This window comes from Podarcis raffonei, chromosome 7, assembly GCF_027172205.1.
Source record: "Podarcis raffonei isolate rPodRaf1 chromosome 7, rPodRaf1.pri, whole genome shotgun sequence".
NCBI classification, from domain to species: domain Eukaryota; kingdom Metazoa; phylum Chordata; class Lepidosauria; order Squamata; family Lacertidae; genus Podarcis; species Podarcis raffonei.
Window position 1 is genome coordinate 65,527,533 of NC_070608.1, and position 22,709 is coordinate 65,550,241.

The following is a 22,709-nucleotide window of genomic DNA, read 5'->3' on the forward strand; positions in this document are numbered from 1 at the left end:
CACTCCCCCCAGTACGGTACATATGAACTCAATAATCATTTGTTGCAGGAGATTAAGGAATTTTAATACAAATGCAGCACTTCTGTTTTGGAAAAAATCACATTTTTCTAGCACTCAAAAGTATATTAATTTATACTATGCCGGGGTCAGCAAACTTTTTCAGCAGGGGGCTGGTCCACTGTCCCTCAGATCTTGTGGGGGGCCAGAATATATTTTTTGGGGGGAAATGAATGAATTACTATGCCCCACAAATAACCCAGAGATGCATTTTACATAAAATCACACATTCTACTCCTGTAAAAACATGCTGATTTCCGGACTGTCTGCAGGCCGGATTTAGAAGGTGATTGGGCCACATCTGGCCCCCGGGTCTTAGTTTGTCTACCCATGTACTATGCTAACCTGTTGTCCTTTATGCCCCAATAACAATCAAATGTTTATTGTTTTCAGCCAACGCTTAAAGAAAGGACAAACAGTTAAAAATAATAATCACGACCTCAGAAGAAGAAAAAGTGACAGGTTAAAAGCAGGCAACCATAGCAGGTCAAGGAGATATTACAACATTCAGATATATCGCCACCTGTTCAGTAATGGATTGGTTAGACCCCTTGAGGAAGATACTTAAAAGGGGTCCCTAATGATCGACTAGGGACTACCTCATGGGGGGATTTATGCATTTTCTGACCCCTTGAAAGAAGTTACAGTTTAAAAACAGCAATAACACATGGGAGACTGTTTCAGGCCTTAAATTATTACAAGAACAGCACCTATCCTTGAAGGAAACTTTTGCAAAACTGCCACCTAGGATCTTGGAGGATAAAATTATTCTTATCTGGGATGCCTTGAAAAGAAGGCTAGACAAATCCACAGAGAATAAGGCTGGCAAAGGCTACTAGCCACAAAGGATATATGCCACCTCCATGGTTGAAGGCTTCTGAATACCGGTTGATCGAAAACCAAGGAAGGGACAATGCTCTTATATTTGAGTTTTCCATAGGCTTCTGGTTTGCCACTGAGAAGAGGGTGCTGAACTAGAAGGGTCATTATCCTGAGCCAGCAGCCTCTGTGTTCTTAAAACTCTAAAGCATGCCAACAAAACTGTTCTTCTATACTTGGGTATTGGCAGCAGTGTAGCAACCCCCCCTCCAGCACCTGGGGCAGATCAATTTTTTTTAAGGACAGCTGCCGGTTTTAGAGGCGGGAAGTGGCTCCACCCCCCTGCAGCGCCCGAAACACCCAGCAACCGCCATACTGCCCTCAAGCTCTCCTGCTGCCCAGGATCCCAACCCTTGATGCACAACAGCCACTGTGCAGCAGTACAGGCCCCTGTGGTGCCCTACAGCCCCCACCACAGTGTGGAAGGTGCCCCTGCCCCACTCCTGGCTAGCTACACTGCTCGGTATTGGGTAGATATGGTTTACATTTATTAGAGGCCAGCCAAGCCAGGTCCAGCAAATGCAGTGTACATGGTCCAGATTGCACACCTTGCATGAGTTCTGTGGGCTGTATAAATGTTGCAGGTCAAGTGGAATAGTGCCTATGAAATCACTTCCATAGAAAAAAGAAGATCCTCAGTCCCAATGCTGTTTTTTCAACTTGGTTAATTTTTTTACGTTTGAAGGTTGAGCACGATTCTGCACAAGAGAACTTGGATAGTACTCAAAGCAAGCCCCAGCATGCTCACTGTACCCTGCTCAGGGACAGTAGTTCTACCCATGCCATTTTGGGTTGGCTTTACTTTTTTCCAAAAATAAATAAATAATCTAGTTATTTGACGGCTCTGCTTTCTCTTTTGTTTTAAAATCTCATTATTTAAAGGCTCTGCTTTCTGTTTTTTTTTAAAAAAGTATATTAAAAGAAACAGTTATTTGAATGCTCTGCATCTGCCATACCTGTATTCACTGTTTTGTCTTGTTGTTTAAAAAGCAGCCAGTGGTGTTTTATCTGCCACTTCAAACATTAAGCCTTCCCCCACTCCATTGTGTAGGGATAGGATATTGTGTTACTGGAGCTGGAGGCCTGCCAGGAAGAGAATGGAGACAATTATACTTATTTTTTTAAAAAATGACTGGAAGGACTTTCCCCCCTCTTTTGTTTGCTTGCTTCACTCCATTATGTGTTCCGTCCTTGGCACAATTGTTCTCTGCTGCACACAAAATTGTTCCTTCCTTTCCCCCCCTGCGCGAAACTGCATGGTTAATTAAACTTGTTAGTTTTCTGATTTCCAAAATATATCTGCAGTGAGCCTTGCTATATGCAGTTGGGAACTAAGAGAAGGGCTGGGAGAAAACTGATAAAAACTTGTTCCTATGGAGGAGAGGCTGCTTGCCACCCGATGGTGGATCACAGGGTCATTTCTAGTAGGCAGCCAATGACTTGCTGATTGCTAGGATTCTTATAAAGGTTGTTCATTTATTAGTTACATTAGGTAAGGTAAAGGTAAAAAGTAAAGGACCCCTGGATGGTTAAGTCCAGTCAAAGGCGACTATGGGTTTGTGGCGCTCATCTTGTTTCAGGACGAGGGAGCCAGCGTTTGTCCACAGACAGCTTTCTGGGTCATGTGGCCAGCATGACTAAACCACTTCTGGTACAATGGGGCACTGTGATGGAAACCAGAGAGCATGGAAACGCCATTTACCTTCCTGCCACAGCATGCTACTTGCACTGGCATGCTTTCGAACTGCTAGGTTAGCAGGAATTGGGACAGAGCAATGGGAGCTCACCGCATCGCATGTGGTTTAGAACACAGCGCCACCCGCTCCCTCTATTAGTTACATTACATTGCATTCCACCTTTCTCTCAAAGGAGGATATGTTGGATGAGGTGTACCTTGATCTGATCTAGTAGGGCACTTATTGTGTTCTTGAGGAAGAGTGCGTGCTGAGGAACACTGAACACAGACGTCTAAACTGTTAAGGCAGTGTAGGGAAACTTTATCCTCTCTGTCTGGGCCTCAGGACTCTCCTTAGGATAGACCCACTCTCTGCAGGCCACAGCCCTCATTGACATTTTACATCACACTTCTGAGTGGTTTTTGCCTGGCTGGGATGTGTCTTTGAACTCTAATGCCTCTTTACTTGTCTGGATGGAGGCTGGATGATTTGGGATTATCGTGAATGGATTTTGATGTGGAAGGGCTGTAAGACCAGCTCAGTTCTGGTGCTCCAAAGCTGCGCTCCATCAGGGGTGCCCCAGGACATTTTGCTGCCTCCCACTTATAAATATGGGGCCCTCCTGCACCTACGCTGCCATGCCCCCCCCCGACTGCACTATTGTCTGCAATTGCACTCACACTGTTGCCACGATGCAGCAGCAAGGGTACAGCATGAGTGGGAAGGGAATGGGCCATGTGACAGCAATGCCAGTGGTGCGGGCAAAGCCGCAGTGTGGCTGGCAGTGGAACAGTGGCTGGGATGAGGAGGCAGTTGGATCTGCCGCCTGAGCATAGCTGTCAACTTACAAATTTGAAAATAAGGGACCAGCAGCCTCAAAAATAAGATATCAGCAGCCAAAATAAGGGATTTTATTCAACCAGCTGAAATACGAAGTTAAAAGGGACCAGATAATTTGGGAGAGCAGCACCGGTTTTTAGCCCTTCGTTTCCAGAGGTTGCTGCTCAAGACACCAGCTGATGAAACACTGCAATTAAATAACTACAAGCAGCAGCTACTTTTCGCGCAAAACCAAGTCCAAGCTACGAAGATACTGCTGCAGTTCTTTTCTCTCGTGCTCCATCTGCAGCTCTCAGTTCCATCAAGCGGGGCGGGAGGAAGAGGGGGGGTGGAATAGCGCCCGAAGTAAACCCGCAGATCAGACCATCTATGCTAGTCTACCACTACAAATCTAAGGGAGAAGCGCTTGCAGTCCTTCCTCTGCTTTCCCCCCTATGGTTAGCCCTTGGAGCACCTGCCTGCACCTCCACCTTCTCTCTCTGAACTGCTTTCTCTATGGTTGCCCTCGTTCTCCTCTCAAGGCTCCTCAGCAATTCATAGGCCGCGTCAGGCTGCCCATCTCATCCGGGTCCTTCGGTGGCGCAGCCGCAGTACGGCCTAGCGGGAGCGGCGGTGGTGGTGACGGGCAGAGGGGAGGCCCCAGGCAGAGACGCTCAGTTCAGCGGCCGTGAGGAGGATGGCAGCGGAAGGGCCCGAGGCTCCTGCCAGTCCCAGCAGGGAGGGGCTCCTGGGGGCCAAGGCTGGTGAAAGGAGACCGGAGGGGGGCAGGCCGGGGAGCCAAGCAACACAGTCGGAGCTTCCCTCCTCCCTGGCTGGCAGGGAGGGAGAGGAGCTGCTTCCTTTGAAACCCGGGAAATTTAAGGGACATTATCAATAAGGGACAGCAGCGGGACACGGTGCTGGGATAAGGGAGTTTCCCGCCAAATAAGGGACAGTTGACAGCTATGCGCCTGAGGCAAATTGCTTCACCTCGCCTCATTGAAGACTCCAGAGCTGCTCAGAGGCACAATGTTCTTGGATTCCGACCATATGTCTTTTTGTCATATGTCCCAGTTAGAGATTTTCTTGAAACACAAAGGAGAGCCTGCCAGTCTGAACTCTGCCCTTCCTTTAAGGTGGCACCATGTTGCTTAGAATGGTGCCACCTTTGATCATATTAGGGTGGTTGACATACTTAGGATACCTGACACCAACCTGGAGGTGTGCCGCTACTGCCAGAGCGGGCTAGTCAGCTATGGGGATGCCAGATCAGCTTCAGCCTTTTTGCCTCTGGTGAAAAGGCTGGGGTTAACCATGTTTCTGGAATTTATTCTTCCTTATATTGCCAAATGCAAGGAGTAAAGCCCACATTGGAGCTGGGAAAAGTGTGACTTTGCCTACTACTGGAGTACACAAATTGGTGGGGCTGGCAGCTTTGCTAAGGCTGTGTTGTGTATCCTTCCCCACCCCCACCCCTATGTCCACAGGAGAGAGACTCAAAATCTGCTGTAGATTGGCTGTGTGGCATTTAAATTGCTGAAACTTTGTGGCCAGGGGGGAATTCCATCGGTTACAATGTTATGAACTGTAACAAGAAGTAATATTATTAGGGCTGACAGAATGCCAAAGGGGCAGGTTATCTCATTAAATTAGTCTGCACATTTCTCTGCTGTGGCAAATAAACAAGTAAATTGAGATGGCAAATGACTTGAATTTCCACTGTGCCTTTTTTTTATATAAAAAAAACCCACATACAACCCACAAGTAACAATGTCAAACAAATAAATATTATTTTAAAATATCTGGGAGGGTTTTCTTAAAAGGTGGTGGGGGGGAATTTTTACAGCTTTCTCCTCCCAAGCAATATAAAAATGCCTTTTTATATTGTTCTGTGATAGCTGAATCTCTATTCTAACTTAATTAGATTTACAGTCAAATCACCTTTTCTTGGAAATATGTCTCATTATGTTCAGTGGAGTTTACTGCTACTAGTAAGTGTGTTCTGATATTCCAGGAACTAACATTCAACTTAAATCCAACTTTGCACAAGGCAGTCTTGCTATGGGTGCAATAGGTCTTTCACAGTCCAAGGCAGCCAGAGATCACCAGACTGGCAAAGGCTAGCGTAGAAAGAAGAAAGCCTTGTTTATGGTTGCATCATAGCTCAGATCATGTTCTCCCTGGGCTGACTGATTGCAGGTCTATGTGGGTGTTGTTGGCAGGACATTTTGAGAAGCCTTCAAGTTTCAAAGGTGAGATAGGAACGCTTTTGGAATAGCCTACTCAGCTCCATGAGTTTGGAGGGGTTATGATTGGAACAGAGGGAGCTTCTGAATAAGCACAGCCACTTGGGGTGGATGAGAAAAAATATAGCAGTAGGACCTTAGGAATGAGCTGCTTATAAACTCAAAGTTGGAATTTCAAAATGGAACCTGAGAGATTTGGACCAATGTGCCTAGTAATCCCCAGACTAGCGAGTCCTGCTTCAGATGGACTTCCCAGCGGGGACATGCAATTAAGCTTCATTCAGAGGCAGAACCCACAGACACAACAAAGAAGCAACAGCAGAGAGTGAAAATATTTCTCATTGAAACTAAGCTTTTGTCCTGTGTGCTGCTATGTACATAGTGGTACGTGATTGGAAAATATTGAATGTAGGACAGCATGTGGCCATGAATCTGTTTCCTTGAAATAAAACCACACAAAGAAGGAAAGAAAGAAAGCTCTGCTGCATAGCTTTGCATTTCAAAATATTATTCAGTGGAGTAGCCTAGAGGGAAATGAGCAACTGTGCTATGTCGTGATGGGAATGGCACCTGGCTGTTTTTGAGGGAATGAATGTGATATTGCGCCCTCTGTTAAGGGCGGAAGCTAACAGGTCCCATGACACATGCAAGGCTTCGTTAAGGGGTTCCCTTTCAGGGTACAGGCTGGCGAGTTTGGGAATTTGGTTTGTGTTAATTGTGTACAGAACTAGGAGGCGTTAGATGCTCTGTCTGCACGGTCTCCCCTGGCTGCTTTGCTAGCATTCAATTCAGACATTTTTTAATAGCCACCTTGGGGAAAGCCATTTACCTGGAGGCAGCTGCTGACAGTTCCAGAAAGGGCATTAATGGTGGCAGGAGCAGCCAACATAGGAAGCGATCTTTTGCAACCTACTTTTTGCTGAGTGCCAGCCAACACCCTGATGAGCTAAGGCAGGCATGGGAAGCTTTTTTCTCTTTGGAGGGTAACATTTGCTTGGCGGGGGCACTGTAATCTGTCAGAGGGTGCATGCTTAGTGGTGGGGTGTAGCAGGAGCCAGAACAGGGTTAGGCACCCCATTTTCTTCCTTCCTTCCTCTCTTTCTGCCACCTACTTTCCCTCTACAACGGCTGGAGTTTCTGAACCTTTTTCAGAGGCAGCCCCATGTATAACGCATTGCAGCAATGTAACTTGGAGGTTACCAGAGCATAGATGGCAGAAGTTGAGCTATCCCTGTCCAGATAGGGGCACATCAGCTGGGAAGCTGATGGAAGGCACTCCACACCACCGAGGCCACAAGTACCCCCCAGGCTGTGCACCCGCTCCTTCAGAGGGAGCATAATGCCATCAAGAGGCAGGCAACCAACCACCCATCCTGTCTAGGGAGCCACCCACTCACAGTGTCTCAGGTCCTTTTTAGATTGAGCTTCAGTTTATTGGCTCTCCTCCAGTTCATTACCGAGGCAAGTATGAGCTAGGAAAGTAACAAATGTCAGAAGTAATGCTCTCTCAGAAAAAAAAGCAAGGTATAGCCCCCATGCTTGGAAATGTCCTTAGTAGCAGAATGCTGCAGCAGTAGCCAGAATGCTGTAGCTTCTATAGCAGGAGTCTGCAAACTTTTTCAGTCGTGGGCCAGTGCACCCTCCCTCAGACCATGTGGTGGGCTGGACTATATTTTGAAAAAAATATATGAACGAATTCCTACAAATAACTCAGAGATGCATTTTAAATAAAAGGACACATTCTACTCATGTAAAAACACGCTGATTCCCAGACCATCTGCGGGCCACATTGAGAAAGCGATTGGGCCGCATCCGGCCCCTGGGCCTTAGGTTGCCTACCCCTGTTCTACAGGTACCTGATGTCTTCTTTCTATGTAATGTCTTGTTCAGAGATTTCCTATGTGAATCGGGCTAAATATGCCTCATATAATCATGCATGAATCATGCTGAAGCTTTTTTCATAAGTAGCTACCTAGCAACTCAGATCTACCTCTGACTACCTCTGAGGTTATATACGTAGTCCTCCTTTGATCTTCCAGCTCAGGTTCTGAAAACTATATCTGGGGAGGCCACATCAGGTTCCCCCATCTTTTTCATGTAGTTTGACTGTATGCACGGAGTTCAGAATCTCTTGTCATTTGCAGACCTCCTCATGCAGAAAACTGTGGTCAGGCTGTTCTTCTGTCATGAGAAGAGCTTTTGTGGAGAAACCCAGGGAAATCCTGTTAATGTGGTTTAGCCACTGTGCCTTGTGATACAGCAACTATGTGTTCCACATGCCTTCCAGCTAACATTTAGGCCTGGGAAAACGTTATCTCAGCTGTTTGAAGGCAGCAGAGGAACAGACACCCTGGTGCCGTATCCCGTTCATTCCCACTCTTGCAAAAACAAACAACAACAACAAAAAACCCTTAAAATAGCTTGTTGAGCAGGTTTGGATGATGAGGCTGAATCTCAGCCGAGTTTTCCTATCCTGCGTCATCTGTCCAAAACCTTTCTCAGAAAGTGTGATGCTCTGGTGATTATGCTTTTTAGCAGGATCTATAAAAAAGTGTTATTTATATAAGAACTTAAGAAGCTGCCTTTATACTGAATCAAGCTATGAGTCCGTCTGTCTTCCAATATGTCTCCTGCTATTCCAACCTGGAGCAGACCTCCTGGGTTTCAATGAGAGGTCTTCCCCAACCCAACTACCTGAGAACCTTTGAACTGAAGGTGTTGTGGATCGAATCTGCATGTAAAGCAATGGCCCCTCAGACAGCACCATGGTTTTCCATGGTGGTTTGTCTTCAGCACTGGCGGTGGAAGAGGAGTGCAGGGGGAGTGCACTGCCCCCAGCAGCGCGGTCCTGGTGGGTTGCCATCACGGCTGCTCCCCAGGATGCACGCCACCCTCCTGCGGGTGGTGCCCCATGCCAGCCCTGCCCCCGCCTTCTCTGTGCCCCACCCGGTGCCGGCACATGAAGCTCAGCCACTGGTCTTCAGAAGCACTTGTTGCAAATTAGAGGTGGGGACAGCACTCTTGTGCTCAAGTTCTGCTTATGGGCTTCCAATAGCATCTGACCAGCCACTGTGAGAAAAGTATACAATTTATTTAAATAATGATGACAACAACAAGAACAACAATAATTACCGTATTTTTTGCTCTATAACACGCACCCGACCATAACACGCACATAGTTTTTAGAGGAGGAAAACAAGAAAAAAATATTCTAAACAAAATAGTGGGTGTATGATTTTTGTGGTTCATGCTGTGGCCACAGACATGTGATCTGACAGTGAGTTTGGAGTAGCCCAATTCAAAAATCCTGAGGATCCATGTGGATCCGTGCTTTGTAACCACGTTTTTGCACCACTGTGGCCCGAGGCAACAGTGGGTGCGTGATTTTTTTGTGTGTGCAAGATGTAGCCATGGACATGCTATGTGATCTGACGGTGAATTTGGGGTGACCCAGTGCAAAAATCCTGAGGATCCATGTGGATCTGTGCTTTGTAACCACGTTTTAAGTGGGGAGGGAAGGAAAAGCACTCAAGGGACAAGGAGCACGCATGGGGTGTGTGGAGAAGGATGCTGCTAATAATGAAGAAGAGGGGTATAAGGGGAGAAGGCTCCTCTCCTCTCCCACTTTGCTCCTTTAAAGCAAGCAGGCTTAGCGATCTGAAAAACTTTGCTGCTATTTAGCGAGCTGAGTGGGGAGGAGAGAGGGACAGAGAGCCTGCTTGCTTTAAAGGAACCAACCGGACAGGAGCCGCTTACACTCGTGTAAGCGGCTCCTCTCCTCTCCCGCTTTGCTCCTTTAAAGAAGCAGGCTCTCTGTCCCTCTCTCCTCCCCACTCAGCGGCTCTTCTCCCGCTTTGCTGTTTCAAAGTGAACCACGGAGGAGGGAAGGAAGGGGAACCATGGATCCTCTGCTCACGACTGCAGCAGATCCCCCCCCCCGCCACCCATAGGCATTTGCTCCATAACACGCAAAGACATTTCCCCCTACTTTCTAGGAGGAAAAAAGTGAGTGTTATGGTGCAAAAAAATACGGTAGTTAGCCTTTGACCTAAACCAGCAGGTCTCTTCTTTTGATAAAACAAAGCTTGCATAAGAGCAGGGTGGATAAAAAATCAATTTTTTAAAATTTAAATCAGGGTGTTGTTTTTTAATAATTGGATTTTAAAAATAAAATTCTTTTGGAGGAAAAATCTTTCTAAAGATAGTTTTCTATATAAGTTACATTATAGTGAGAGGCAGGACTGAGACCTGGAGTTGTTTTGACATTCAGACCGTGGGAAGTCGCAAAAATTAGAATTAAATTGGGAAGACAATTTGATTTTTTTAATTGGATTATGATTTGATATGCTAATTGGATGTTTTTATTGGAAAATTAATAAACACTCTAACAAAAAAATAAAGGTACATTATAGTCCAAAGGCTAGTCATCAGGAAATAAGGATTTGTTTAAGTTTTTCATGTGTGCTAAAGCTCAGTCTAAGGTGTTTGGTTTTTTTTAAAAAAATTGTTTAACCACATCAGTTAACAAACATGAATACATATGCTATAATGTTAATGTTTTAGTTAATAAATTGTTTAAGTTGTTATTAAGGAAATGATTATTTTTCTCCTTCCAATAAACTATAGCAGAAAAGATGTCCAAATATAAACAGTTAACTTATTAAACCTCACAATAATTTCATAATTATCAGTCTATGTATTTCTAATAGTATAACCAAACCAGTAATTTTTGATATAATTGTAAAAACAACTCTGAAAATTTATTATGCCAAAAATAAAATCTTTATCTGGTTGTAAATATTAAGATTATACCAGCAAGAATGAGTCTTTCTGTAAAAAAGAAAGAAAAAAAGATTTAAATCAAGTCTTACTGACTAGTGATTTAAATCATGATTTATATTGTGATTTAAATCGATTTGATTTAAATCACATCCACCCTGCTTAGGAGGGAGGCGGGAGTTAAATTGGGTTTGAAAATCATGAATTAGTTCACAGCCCTAGCTTCAATTTTAGGGCAGAATTCATTTTGTTAACTGCTAGATTAAAAGTAGCCACTGATACCTATTGCAGAAGGCATTTTATTGGAACAGCTTATGATAGTAAGTGCATGCAAACTTTCCAGAACTTAAGTAAACCCAGCTTTTCTGAACAGATGATTACAGGTGACCAAGCCCTGGTATATAATCTGGTATTCACAGCTACGTATGAAAAATACTCTGGAAAGGTGCTTTAAAAGCTTGCTCTCCAGATGTTGTGGGGCTCCAAGCTTCATCATATCCAGCCATCAGGGATGATGAGTGTTTTGCCCTCCTCTGATGGGTAGCTCACCAGCTACCCATGCTATAAGTAATTCTGTTCAGGTGTATGAGTGCACATTTTAAATGCATCTTGTTTTCTTCTTCTTTTCCAGTGGGATCTTGTTTGTGATTCTGCCTGGAAAGTCCACATCGCAAAATTCTCCCTGCTCGTAGGATTAATCTTTGGCTACCTAATAACAGGATGTATAGCTGACTGGTAAGTGCAAATTCACACGGAGATTAAAAGCGATAAATATGTCTCTCTAAAGCATTATGAAACTGCTTTTCTCTCCCCCTTGAATGCTATTACCTCTTCCTTGGCATTCCACTTCAATGCGTGTGTCACAAGTGCAGCGCATTTCACAACTGACTTGCTGTTGATGGATATTGTTGTTGTGGAAAATGAAGTCATTTTAAATTTTTAAAGAAGGTGCTTGAGATAACATGGGTGGCTTAACCTGATGTACTTGCTCTAAAGCTGGCTGGCAGCCCAATTTTATTAAACTGGGGTAGCCTTGCAGAGGTGCCTGGACCAGCTTTCGGTCACTATGTAACAACGTTTTTTTTTAAAAAAAGGGAAGAAGATGGAGAGAGGAAGGAAAACAAAAGTGCTACCTAATCTGAAATGATACGCAGTATTTCCCCAGTACAAAGATGTAATTCCTCCAGAGACACATAAATTTATTCCTGCCCAGTCATGTAAGAGAAGAGAACGCTGATGTACAAATTATATACAAATCTGAATAGAAAAAAAATAATTGGATTTTTATTTTTGGAAATTCTTGTGTTTTGCAAAAGGAGCTCTTCCTTCTTGCATCCCAATCCAAATTTAATTGTGCTTCAAAACAAAGTATTTTTACATGACCAGTTATGCAAGTATGCAGATGGAGATGTGTGTTCCATATAGAATTCCCACTCTCTGATGAGCATCAGATATGTGCCTCCAGTACCTGATTCTGCAAGTGATGCACATGGAAACTGATGACCCACATGGACCTACATAGTCAGGCATGTTTCATGATCAGTAAAATGAAAGGCTAACAACCTCTGGCACTACTGAATGGCCTGAACTTTATTTAAATAAAAAAGCCTTCCTAAATACATTGCATATTGGAAGTGAGCGCATAGTTTTTCTTGCAACTTGTTGATACAGCTGAGAATCTTCCTAGCAGGTCTAGTTCCATGGAGAACAAAAAGAGTGAGGCAGTGGGTGAGAGGAGATGCAAAACACTGAATCTATGCTGCAGTCAGAAAAAATACCTCTCTTGGTCTTCAAACAAACAAATAAAACAAAAAAAGCTACGGTGGAAAATATTTCTCCAAATGGTCTTACATACATGTAAATAGACCAAACTAAGAAATCCCTTGTTAGACCCCTGCTAGACCATCTTCCTGTTGCTTGGCAACCAGCAGAAACCAAGACTATGCTTTATTAAACATGTTCGCTACTTGAGGCTGTATTAGCTGTTAGGACTTTGATCTCATCTGGATAATGGCTGCAATCTATGGCACAGCGGTCATAGATAGCATCTCCACCTGCTTCTGCGTTGCTGGTTTGAAATAGTCATCCACACAGCAGGATCCTTAAGGAATAAGACACGTTATATACATACTTTGAAGGCTTTCTGTGTAGGGTTTTTGATTTCAAGGGGTGTTTCCTTTTAGCTGCATCTATTTGCTTTGTGGACTGAGAACTGGTGCGCAAGACGTGAATGGCACTAGAACAATTGTGTGTGTTGTGAGAGATCTTTATTCCGAGATGTCTTGAAAAGAACAGCTCCAGTGTGTATCTTTGGCCATTTGAAAGGTATCAATGTGAAGTAATAGCAATTTCAAGAAATTCAACTTTAAGTAGGTGCTGTCAGTGGCGGAGCTTAATGCTCCGGCACCAGGGGGCGGAGAGCAGATGGGAGTGGGGCTGGCACGCGTCCTGGGGGCATGGCGTGGCGCCCAGCGGAGGCAGGGGGCAGCCGTGATGGCACCCCACTGGGATCGCGCTGCCGAGGGCGGTGCGCTCCCCCCTAACTCCTCTTCCTCTGCCACTGGGTGCTGTGCATTTTGCTAGGACAGCAAAATGTTTGTGAATGAAAAAGGGTATGCTTTTATTCTCGCCCCCAAACCACCCTTCAAAACCAAATATTGATGAAACTACTGAGTCTACAGTCAGGATTGAAATATAAGAAATTAAAAAAGAACTCTAGAGAGCTTTCCGACACACCCAGTGGGTCTTTGTCCCCACCCCCCCACTGGAAAGCAGATCCTGATGCCTCGTGACAGGAGTGGGGGACCTGAGGCTCTCTGTGTTGTTGGACTGCAACTCCCATCAGTGCAGCCAGTACATTGTATAGCCAATGATTATGTTTGGTGGGAATTGTAGTCCAATAACATATAGATCCGTGTTTGCCAAACTTGGGTCTCCAGCTGTTTTTGGACATCAAATCCCATCATCCCTAGCCACCAAGAGCTGTGGTCAGGGATGATGGGAATTGTAGTCCGAAAACAGCTGGAGACCCAAGTTTGGGGAACACTGGTAGATTGTCACAGGCCCCCTGCCCCTGACTTATAAGAAACTGGCTTTGTTTATGGAGACAATTCAAGGAGCTGGCAAAGCCGTATTCAGCTTGGCACCAAGGTTTCTGAAGGATCAGCTGCTCCCATATGAGCCTTATGACTCATCAATATTGTTATTGGAGACTCTTCTCTGGGTGCCCATTCTACAACGAACTTCACGTCTCCTTTCTATTCACCCTTTAACCCATGAAGAAACATGAACGGTATTAGGCCATCTGAGAGGAGTAGGTGGCATTTGGAGATGGGCACCCTGGTTGTAGCCCCCCGCTCCCTAAGAACACCTGAGTGGAGCCTGCTGTTCTAAAAACATAGGCATATTATTTCAAAATGCAAGACATATTGCTTACAGACCTACTGTGTGATATTCCTCCTTAAGTATCTCCATAGAGAAATTTAAGAATCAAAGTTATAGGGGGATGAGGAATGTTGCATCCAGTGCAGAACTCTCATTTGAAAAATGGAGTGTGGAATTTGAAATACATTTGGCCTTGTTCCTCTTTTTATTTCTGTAGGGTTGGTCGTCGGCCAGTGCTGCTCTTCTCTGTTCTATTCATTTTGATATTTGGACTATCTGTGGCCCTCTCCGTGAATGTGACCATGTTCAGCACACTCAGGTTTTTCGAAGGGTTTTGCCTGGCTGGAATAATCCTTTCGTTGTACGCACTGAGTAAGTATTGCTTCTGTAATGCATCCTGCCTACCTTAAGAAACGTATCTTCTTCCGTATGCCAGAATTTGTTGCAGACTGTGTTTCAACATTATGCAGAAAAAAGAGAGATGAAATGTTAATTCAGTATGTGTTTTCTTGTGTCGTGTTGTTGGGGAAACTAGACAGAATGCCTTGCATCTAGTGCGTAGCCACAGTATCAAGACAGAAGCAGTAGTAATGCAGTGCTTTCTTACTGAAATCTGTACCCCTCTATAAGAAGATCAGCAGAACTCTGCTGGATCACTCCAAAGGTCCATCCAGGCCAACAGTGTGTATCCACTTATGGCCGGTCAGGTGCCTCTGGAAGTTCACAGATAATGGCATAATTATTTGTTTCCAGCATTCAATCATCTATGGTACCCTGTATCTAATCATGAAGGCTTTCTTTGACTTCTCAGAAACTGATATACATTGAGAGAGACATTTTCCATGAATTTGCTAATGTTGTTTTGTTTTTAAATGGCTGAGATCAGTGAGACCTCAATTAAAGTGAAAGCTGTGTGTTGATGCATTGGTTCATTATAAGGAGTTTCTGGTAATAATTTAGTACTGTTTCTTTATCCTTATCTCCAGGAGGCCCCGAGTTGAAAAAGAAAGCCTCAGTATCAGCAGAGTGCAGGATTATGCAATTATTAGCATGCAGTTGTCAATATTATTTTACCCTGCATGGTAAACCATCATCCTTAATACAGTTTTACATGTTGTTGCAGGAAATGGGTGATTTGCTTCATTTGGATGTAACACTAAACTGTGGTTTAGCATTACCTGAACAAGCCCCAGGCTTGTGAGCTCCCTTACCCCTCCTCTAGTACAGACACATTAAAAAAACAACCAGAATGCAACACTCTTTCGCTTGGTTAGAAATCACTCTTGTAAGTGGAGGAGGCTTTCTGCTAGTGGAAGGGCATCTTTGGAACCAAGCCAATGTCAATAAAGTATGGGATATTTGCTTGTCTGTTTAAATATGCATACACTGCTTTTCCATCATAAAAGCCCTCAAGGCAGCTTGCAGAAACAATATTACACCATGCTCAATGCATTATAGCATTTATCCAGAGATCTAATGTATTGAGCTTACCAAGTTGAATAGAAAGGGATGGGGAAGAAATATTCCACCAAACAAGAATAATGCCGTTAATTTACAGTGCTGATACAAAATGCAATTGTGAAATTATATTATCTTTTATATTTAATCACCTGACACTGTAGCATTTCAATTTCTTTCACCATTTTGGTGAATCTGACTATTTTATAAGCTTAAGACCTATAATCTCCACTCAAGAGAAATTGAAACTGAAATCTCATGGACTAATTGGTAGGATCCATATTTTGAGCCTTTTGTTTCTTCAGTGGCAGTCCCTTAATCACATGGCAAACCCATTCAGAAAATCAGCAGAGAGTTTTTTTGTTTGACAGGTTTTTTGTTCGCATTTAGATTCTCTCCACTTCCTTTGAACGCTTATGAACATCAAGTCTCAATTTGTATCTCTTAACATCAACATGCATTGTTGCTGTGACTGCATTTTTGCTCTACATTCACTTACCTGTCAGTGCCACTGAATTCAATGTAGCGTTCTTCTGAGTAGACTCTTATAGGCTTTTGCTTACTGTCACTCAAATGGCATGCAGTATACCGTACAAACATTGATGCCCAATAGTCATGTGATTGGAGACAATAACATTTGATGATGGCTAATGCTTTCAGAAAGAAAATCTTAATCTTTACTGCCATCATAAAGAACAGGATTGAGAATCCTTTGTAAAGATACTCCGTTCGAGAAGAGTCAAGGCCCAATTAGTGAGCACCAGGGAGTTAGAACTGTCAAATCAGCCTTAAATCTGACAAGCAAGCATCCTCTGACTATGGGAGCCCTTGAGTCAAGGCTCAGCCAGTGGAAGAACTAATTGTGAAGAGTGTATCTAAGCATGGGCAGATGCCTTTTTGCTCATTACCTAATGGCTAATGTGTCATATTTTCTTCTTGGAAGACAAGGAAGGTTCTCTCTCCCTTCTTCTTTCTTGTTTTTTAAAACTTCCAACAGGATCACCTAAGGACAGCAATAGTTCTTAGCGAAATGGTGAAGTGTATAAATCTATGCAAGTGGAAATAATTTTCCATTTTTCAGGTAGATGCTCTTGTCATTTTTAACACCTACCTCGTTAAAATGCTGTGGTCCACCTCTATGACGACCTTAACCTTAGAGCACAAAAGCATATACGCAGTGGCACAGATCTGCACACAGTTGCAGCATGTTCAGCAATTTCATGGATGGTCGAGCTAAAAATCATCTTGCAAAATTAGGAAGCGTAGGTGGCTGGCCTCTGAAAATAATCTTGTTGTAGTAGAGAATTAAGTCGCCGTGTCTATTGAAAATGCTGTCGGGCTACTTTAAAATGCGGCGAAGGAAAAATGCGACGACAAAGTAACCTCTGCTGCAATTGAAACAGAGGTTTTCACATTATGATAAACAGTCTGCTGAGTAGAGCTCTGACTGAGTTCGAAGATGGGGAGGGGGGCTGCCACAGGTCTCCCTGCTACCACCATGGTCTGTGTGTGCAGGGGGCAGGGGAAGATGCAGGAAGCCCCCCCCGAAAAGCAAATAGTTTTAGTAGAGCAACTGTCATGGGCTGGCAGAGTCAGGAGAGGATGAGCCGGGAGGGGGGGGGAGTGCACAATGGGGAGAGGATGAACCTGGGGGGGACCTAGTGGGTTGTGGGGTCATCCACTGGGGGGTGGGAGAGAATCAGAGACTGTTTTCTTTCTTTTTACATTTCATGGGTAGTGTTGGGTAATCATGTTTAAATGCATGTGTGCTTTATATAATTGACTTTAAAGGATTGCTCAGTTCCTCCCCCCACCTATGTCTGCTCAATTGAATTGGACCTTCACCTTTCCCACTCATAGTAGCTATGAACATACCAGGGTGGTAGGGGCAACAGAACACAGTATCAATGATGGTGTGGGAAGCAGTGGTTTTAATAGCGCTAGTAGGAGTTATCTGTCCAGAAACAGCCTCTCTTTGAAGAATGTGTGTATTAGGTTGGGAAAAGAACTGTACGTTTCTCTCCTCTCCCCCACAGCCACCGAACCTCACGGACCTTTAGCCGGAATAGAATAAACACAGGGGATACAGTGCTATCTGGGGCCAAGGTCAAGGTTTTCAGGCTTGTTCAGTTTGTACAATTGATCTCTGCCATCTGCTGAGTCTCTCTTGCTGCTGCAGGAGGAGGAAAACAAAGGCACTCTGCTGTGGTTGGAGCAGAGCTCCAGACAGTAACACACACACCCCTCTAAAAAAAGTAAGAAAACTTAAATTCCCCAGAGTGGGTCCAAAGATACTCTGAGAACTGAAGACGGCAGGCGCAGCTGTTTGGGCCCTGCTTCTAGTAGCCTCCCTCTTGATCTATACAGTGTTGAAAAGAGAAGTTGTGATGCTGCTTACCTGGTAAAGGGGGGGGGGGAGAGAGGGAGCAGGAAGAGAGAGAGAGAGAAATGGGGATGGAGGAGAGAATAGGCAGGTGGAAGCAGCTGTCTGAGAAGGGAATGGAAGAGGTCGCTTTCCGATGTGAAGTGGTCATGCATGCTGGCTCTAGAGCACCCAACCACCTCTAAAAGAAATACAGAAAAAGAGTGAGAAAGGGACGTTTCATTCACGTCTCTCTGCTTGGTAAGAAGGGGATAGAGGAATGGGTCCCTTTTTCTTTCACTGGTGGCGGGTTGGGAAGAGAAATAAAAAAGGGAGCCATTCTTATCGAACAGCCAGTGAGCAAGGAAGGGATAGGTCCCTTGTCTCTCTCGCATTCTCTCTCCTCCCCCACTCCCCACACAGTGAAAGAAGGGACCCTTTTATTCCCTTCCTGCCACTAAGATGATAAATGGGAGGACGGAGGAGCAAACAACCAGGCTAGTGTAAGGGAGGGAAGAAAATGGTACAGAGAGTGTCCTGGAGAGCATCTTGCCTGAAGCCCCCACAAACCCGGCAGCACCATTGGCCTCATGTGCCAACCCTTCTGGTGGATCTCAATGTTGGTCCAGTCTCAGGTCTTGAGAAGGTTTGTGTAGGTATAGGTGATCCTGAAGGTAACCTGGCCTCAAACTATTTAGAGCAGTTTTCCCCAGCCTGGTGCCCTTCAGGACTCCCCCCAGTGAAAAGGATCTAGGAGTCTTGGTTGACCACAAACTTGACATGAGCCAACAGTGTGACGCGGCAGCTAAAAAAGCCAATGCAATTCTGGGCTGCATCAATAGGAGTATAGCATCTAGATCAAGGGAAGTAATAGTGCCACTGTATTCTGCTCTGGTCAGACCTCACCTGGAGTACTGTGTCCAGTTCTGGGCACCACAGTTCAAGAAGGACACTGACAAACTGGAACGTGTCCAGAGGAGGGCAACCAAAATGGTCAAAGGCCTGGAAACGATGCCTTATGAGGAACGGCTAAGGGAGCTGGGCATGTTTAGCCTGGAGAAGAGGAGGCTAAGGGGTGATATGATAGCCATGTTCAAATATATAAAAGGATGTCACATAGAGGAGGGAGAAAGGTTGTTTTCTGCTGCTCCAGAGAAGCGGACACGGAGCAATGGATCCAAACTGCAGGAAAGAAGATTCCACCTAAACATTAGGAAGAACTTCCTGACAGTAAGAGCTGTTCGACAGTGGAATTTGCTGCCAAGGAGTGTGGTGGAGTCTCCTTCTTTGGAGGTCTTTAAGCAGAGGCTTGACAACCATATGTCAGGAGTGCTCTGATGGTGTTTCCTGCTTGGCAGGGGGATGGACTCGATGGCCCTTGTGGTCTATTCCAACTCTATGATTCTATGATTCAATCCTAGCCAGCAAGGACAAAGAGCATAAGAGTGTGCTAGATCACACCAGTGATCCATCTAATCCATCATTGTGTTCTCATAGTAGCCAACCAGATGCTTGTGGGAAACCTGCAAGCATGACTTAAGTGCAAGAACACCCTCCCCACCTGTGCCTTCCAGCAAACTGGCATTAAGAAGCATCACTGAGAGCCATGTGAGCCAATGTGGTGTAGTGGTTAAGAGCGGTAGACTCATAATCTGGTGAACTGGGTTCGCGTCCCCGCTCCTCCACATGCAACTGCTGGGTGACCTTGGGCTAGTGACACTTCTCTGAAGTCTCTCAGCCCCACTCACCTCACAGTTTGTTGTGGGGGAGGAAGGGAAAGGAGAATGTTAGCCGCTTTGAGACTCCTTAGGGTAGTGATAAAGCGGGATATCAAATCCAGACTCCTCCTCCTCCTCCTCCTCCTCCTCTTCTTCTTCTTCTTCTTCTTCTTCTTCTTCTTCTTCTTCTTCTTCTTCTTCACTGCCTCCAACTGTGGAGGCAGAGCATAACCATCATGGCTTGTAGCCTTTGATAGCCCTCCTCCATGAATTGGTCTAATTCTTTTTTCAAGCCATCTAGGTTGGTGGCCATCACTGCCTCCTGTGGGAGTGAACTCCATAGTTTAATGAAGCTGCACTTTCTTTGATCTCTCCTGCATCTTCCAACATTCAGCTTCATTGGACACCCATGAGTTCTAGTGTTTTGATGGGAGCTGTAGTCTCAAAATACGCATCGCACCAGTTTGGGGGAGGCTGATTTAAGGACTTTAAAGGTGCTTTACAGAGCCTGGGACTTGCCAATCAGAAGGTCGGCGGTTCAAATCCCCGTGACGGGGTGAGCTCCCGTTGCTCGGTCCCTGCTCCTGCCAGCCTAACAGTTCGAAAGAATGTCAAAATGCAAGTAGACAAATAGGTACCGCTCTGGCGGGAAGGTAAACAGCATTTCCATGCACTGCTCTGGTTCGCCAGAAGTGGCTTAGTCATGCTGGCCACATGACCCGGAAGCTGTACGCCGGTTCCCTCGGCCAATAAAGCGAGATGAGCACCGCAACCCCAGAGTCAGCCATGACTGGACCTAATGGTCAGGGGTCCCTTTACCTTTACTTTACCAGAATTGTGATAGTAGCCATTGCTGCCAGTACAAAATAGTTGTTGTATGTTCTAATCAGTTGCCCTCCATGAGCAACAGGGCTGCCACAACCTGCAGCAGTTGAAGCTTTCAAACCACCTTGAAAAGCAGTCCTGTGTAGAACATGTTGCAGTAGTCTAATCTAGATGAAACCAGAACATGAATTATTGTGAGTAGGTCCCAGATAGGGTCACAGCCGATGAATAAGCCATCTCAAGAAGACTATTCTTATGCTCTTACAAAGGCTTACGTGAAAAAGAAGAAGGAGAAGAAACCCACCAAAGGACAGTTGACAAACGTCTAATTCACTTTGCTTTTTGCCCTAATCTTGCTTGATGAGGTACTTTACCAAACATAATTCCTAGATTTGGCATAGCTGCTAGCAGGCAGACCCTCCTGCCAGGATGTCTGCTCAGCAGATGGTAGCTTGGGTAGCAATGAATTAATCTGTCAGATTTGGTTTCGCTCAGTTTTCTAATCTTAATGTTCGATTCAACCCACTAAAAAAATGCCTGCCCAAACATTTGTACACATTTTGATGTGGACTTAATTTTTCTTAATATAATACAGTTTTGTATGCTATTTTCACCAATGTGCACATTTCTGTATGCGTTGTTGTTGAACTGTATTGCAAAATTCAGAGCAATGCAAATTTCAAAGCATATCAGTGTTTGCTTTGGGAAGCATGAACTAATTTCATCTCTATACCTCATCAAGGCAGGTTGTGCTGAGGTAGGGACAGATCCATCACTTTTAGTTCTCTCAGTTTCACATCTTTCCAACCTTAAATTAAGTTCTCCACATTTCTGCCACAATTTGCAATTTTCTTTTAAGAAAAAAATCACCAGCAAAATTCATCAACATTTTAGTGTGATTTTCTCCTAATATAAACACATTTTTTTGCAAACCGTTTTCCCTAATACAATGCATTTTAATGAATACTCTTCAGATGGAGAACTGCGTTACAAAATCCAGAGAACTGTGAATTTCAAAGGATGGCTGTGTTTTCAGTTTCTTGCATTGTTTTGAGAAGTGAAAATTAGGTAGGTTTGCTGTTAGATGTGAACTGAATTGATTTCTCCCCCACACACACACAATCACCAGGGTAGAGTACAGAAGAGGCAGAGTCTGTCCCCATTTAGGAAGTTTGCCTCTTGGTCAGAAATAGCAAAAAGCAGGAAGAACAAGCTCAGCATGCAGCTCCATTGACAGAGATAAATGAACCAATCCTGATCCTCATTCTATATCAGGAGTGGCTAAACTTCAGCCCATGGACCATAGCCTCCCACCCAAAGATTTTCTGTGCCCACCACTCCAAAATTTGTTGTTTTATTTATTATTTATTAGTTTTTAATTATTGACTGCTTCTTTGTGGTGCCAAAAGGTTTTTGGGGAACTCCCTCCCCAGGTCCCCTGTCAAAATCATAATGATAGCTATCTGGAAAATATATATCTGAACAAATCTAGAAATCCAATAGATGTATTAGGTATTTTCCCCCCTCATAGCCCCAGCAGTATTCTTTACAAGAAACTAGGTGCAGAAGGAGTAACTTTTGAAACCGCAAAGATGACATTCCCTGTATGTTACAGAATATAAATTAGCAGCATAGTCATAACTCCTACATATCTGTGGCTACAGCCTCTTTCCAAAGGAAGCAGTAGATTCAAAGGGAAGTCTTGTTTCCATCCTGAATATCCTGTCAGTTACCAAGATTAGGATCTTGGAACTGAGGAAGGTACATAAATTCCTAATGCCACAGGACACACTAGATCATCTCACTTGAATCTTTTGTCAAAGTTTTCCTGTAGCCGTTTTGTAAAGATGTTTCCTGAAGAGCCATAAAGTGTCTGCAAGCAGCTTTTGTCAGTGTCTAATGCAACACACAAGTCTGCCCTATGTGTGTTTACTCAGAAGTACATCTGACTAGATTCCATAGGGCTTATTCCCAAGAAGTGTGTGTGCATAGGCTAGCAGGTATAACACTGCGACTGTTTCCCCCCCTGTTGTCATTTGATGTCTTCTTTAACAGCTGCCATGCTAAACTGTCTTACTGAGATGTTTATATCATTAGCTGCCTGTTAATCAGTGTGATTAAGAGGGGGGAATATGAATACCTTAAATAAAATTGTCAGTGTTTTGTTTTTCAAATTTGTTTGCTTCTTGTGAGTTCCTGCACAGATCTAGAGTCAAATTGCTGTTACTCAGTTTTGCCTGATCTATGTGAATCTTCCACTCGTCTTTATTTGAATGGCCAGTTACTTAACTACTTTAACCCATCACCGAAGCCATTTGGAAATGAACATGCATATGGGCTGTAGACCAGAAGATTATAGATATATAAAGCTGCTCAAAATAATCACAGAAAAACTGTAACTCACTTTTTGGAGAGGGGGAGAGTTGTGTATGCCACCTTAAGCTCCTCAGAGAAATGGTGGGAAATAATAATAATAATAGCACTAGTAATAGGGCTAGTTCACTAG

The 22,709-nt window shown here is 44.2% G+C and overlaps 1 protein-coding gene across 3 annotated transcripts in view; it reads left to right on the plus strand.

The window, feature by feature from the left end:
* Positions 1-22,709, plus strand: part of SLC22A23 (solute carrier family 22 member 23) — a 93,319-nt gene that overhangs the window by 12,328 nt on the left and 58,282 nt on the right. For all 3 annotated transcript variants that reach the window (XM_053397009.1, XM_053397010.1, XM_053397011.1), the window contains 2 exons: positions 11,088-11,191; positions 14,058-14,212. In XM_053397009.1, the coding sequence (XP_053252984.1) occupies positions 11,088-11,191; positions 14,058-14,212 (259 nt within the window). The remainder of the gene's footprint in view (positions 1-11,087; positions 11,192-14,057; positions 14,213-22,709) is intronic.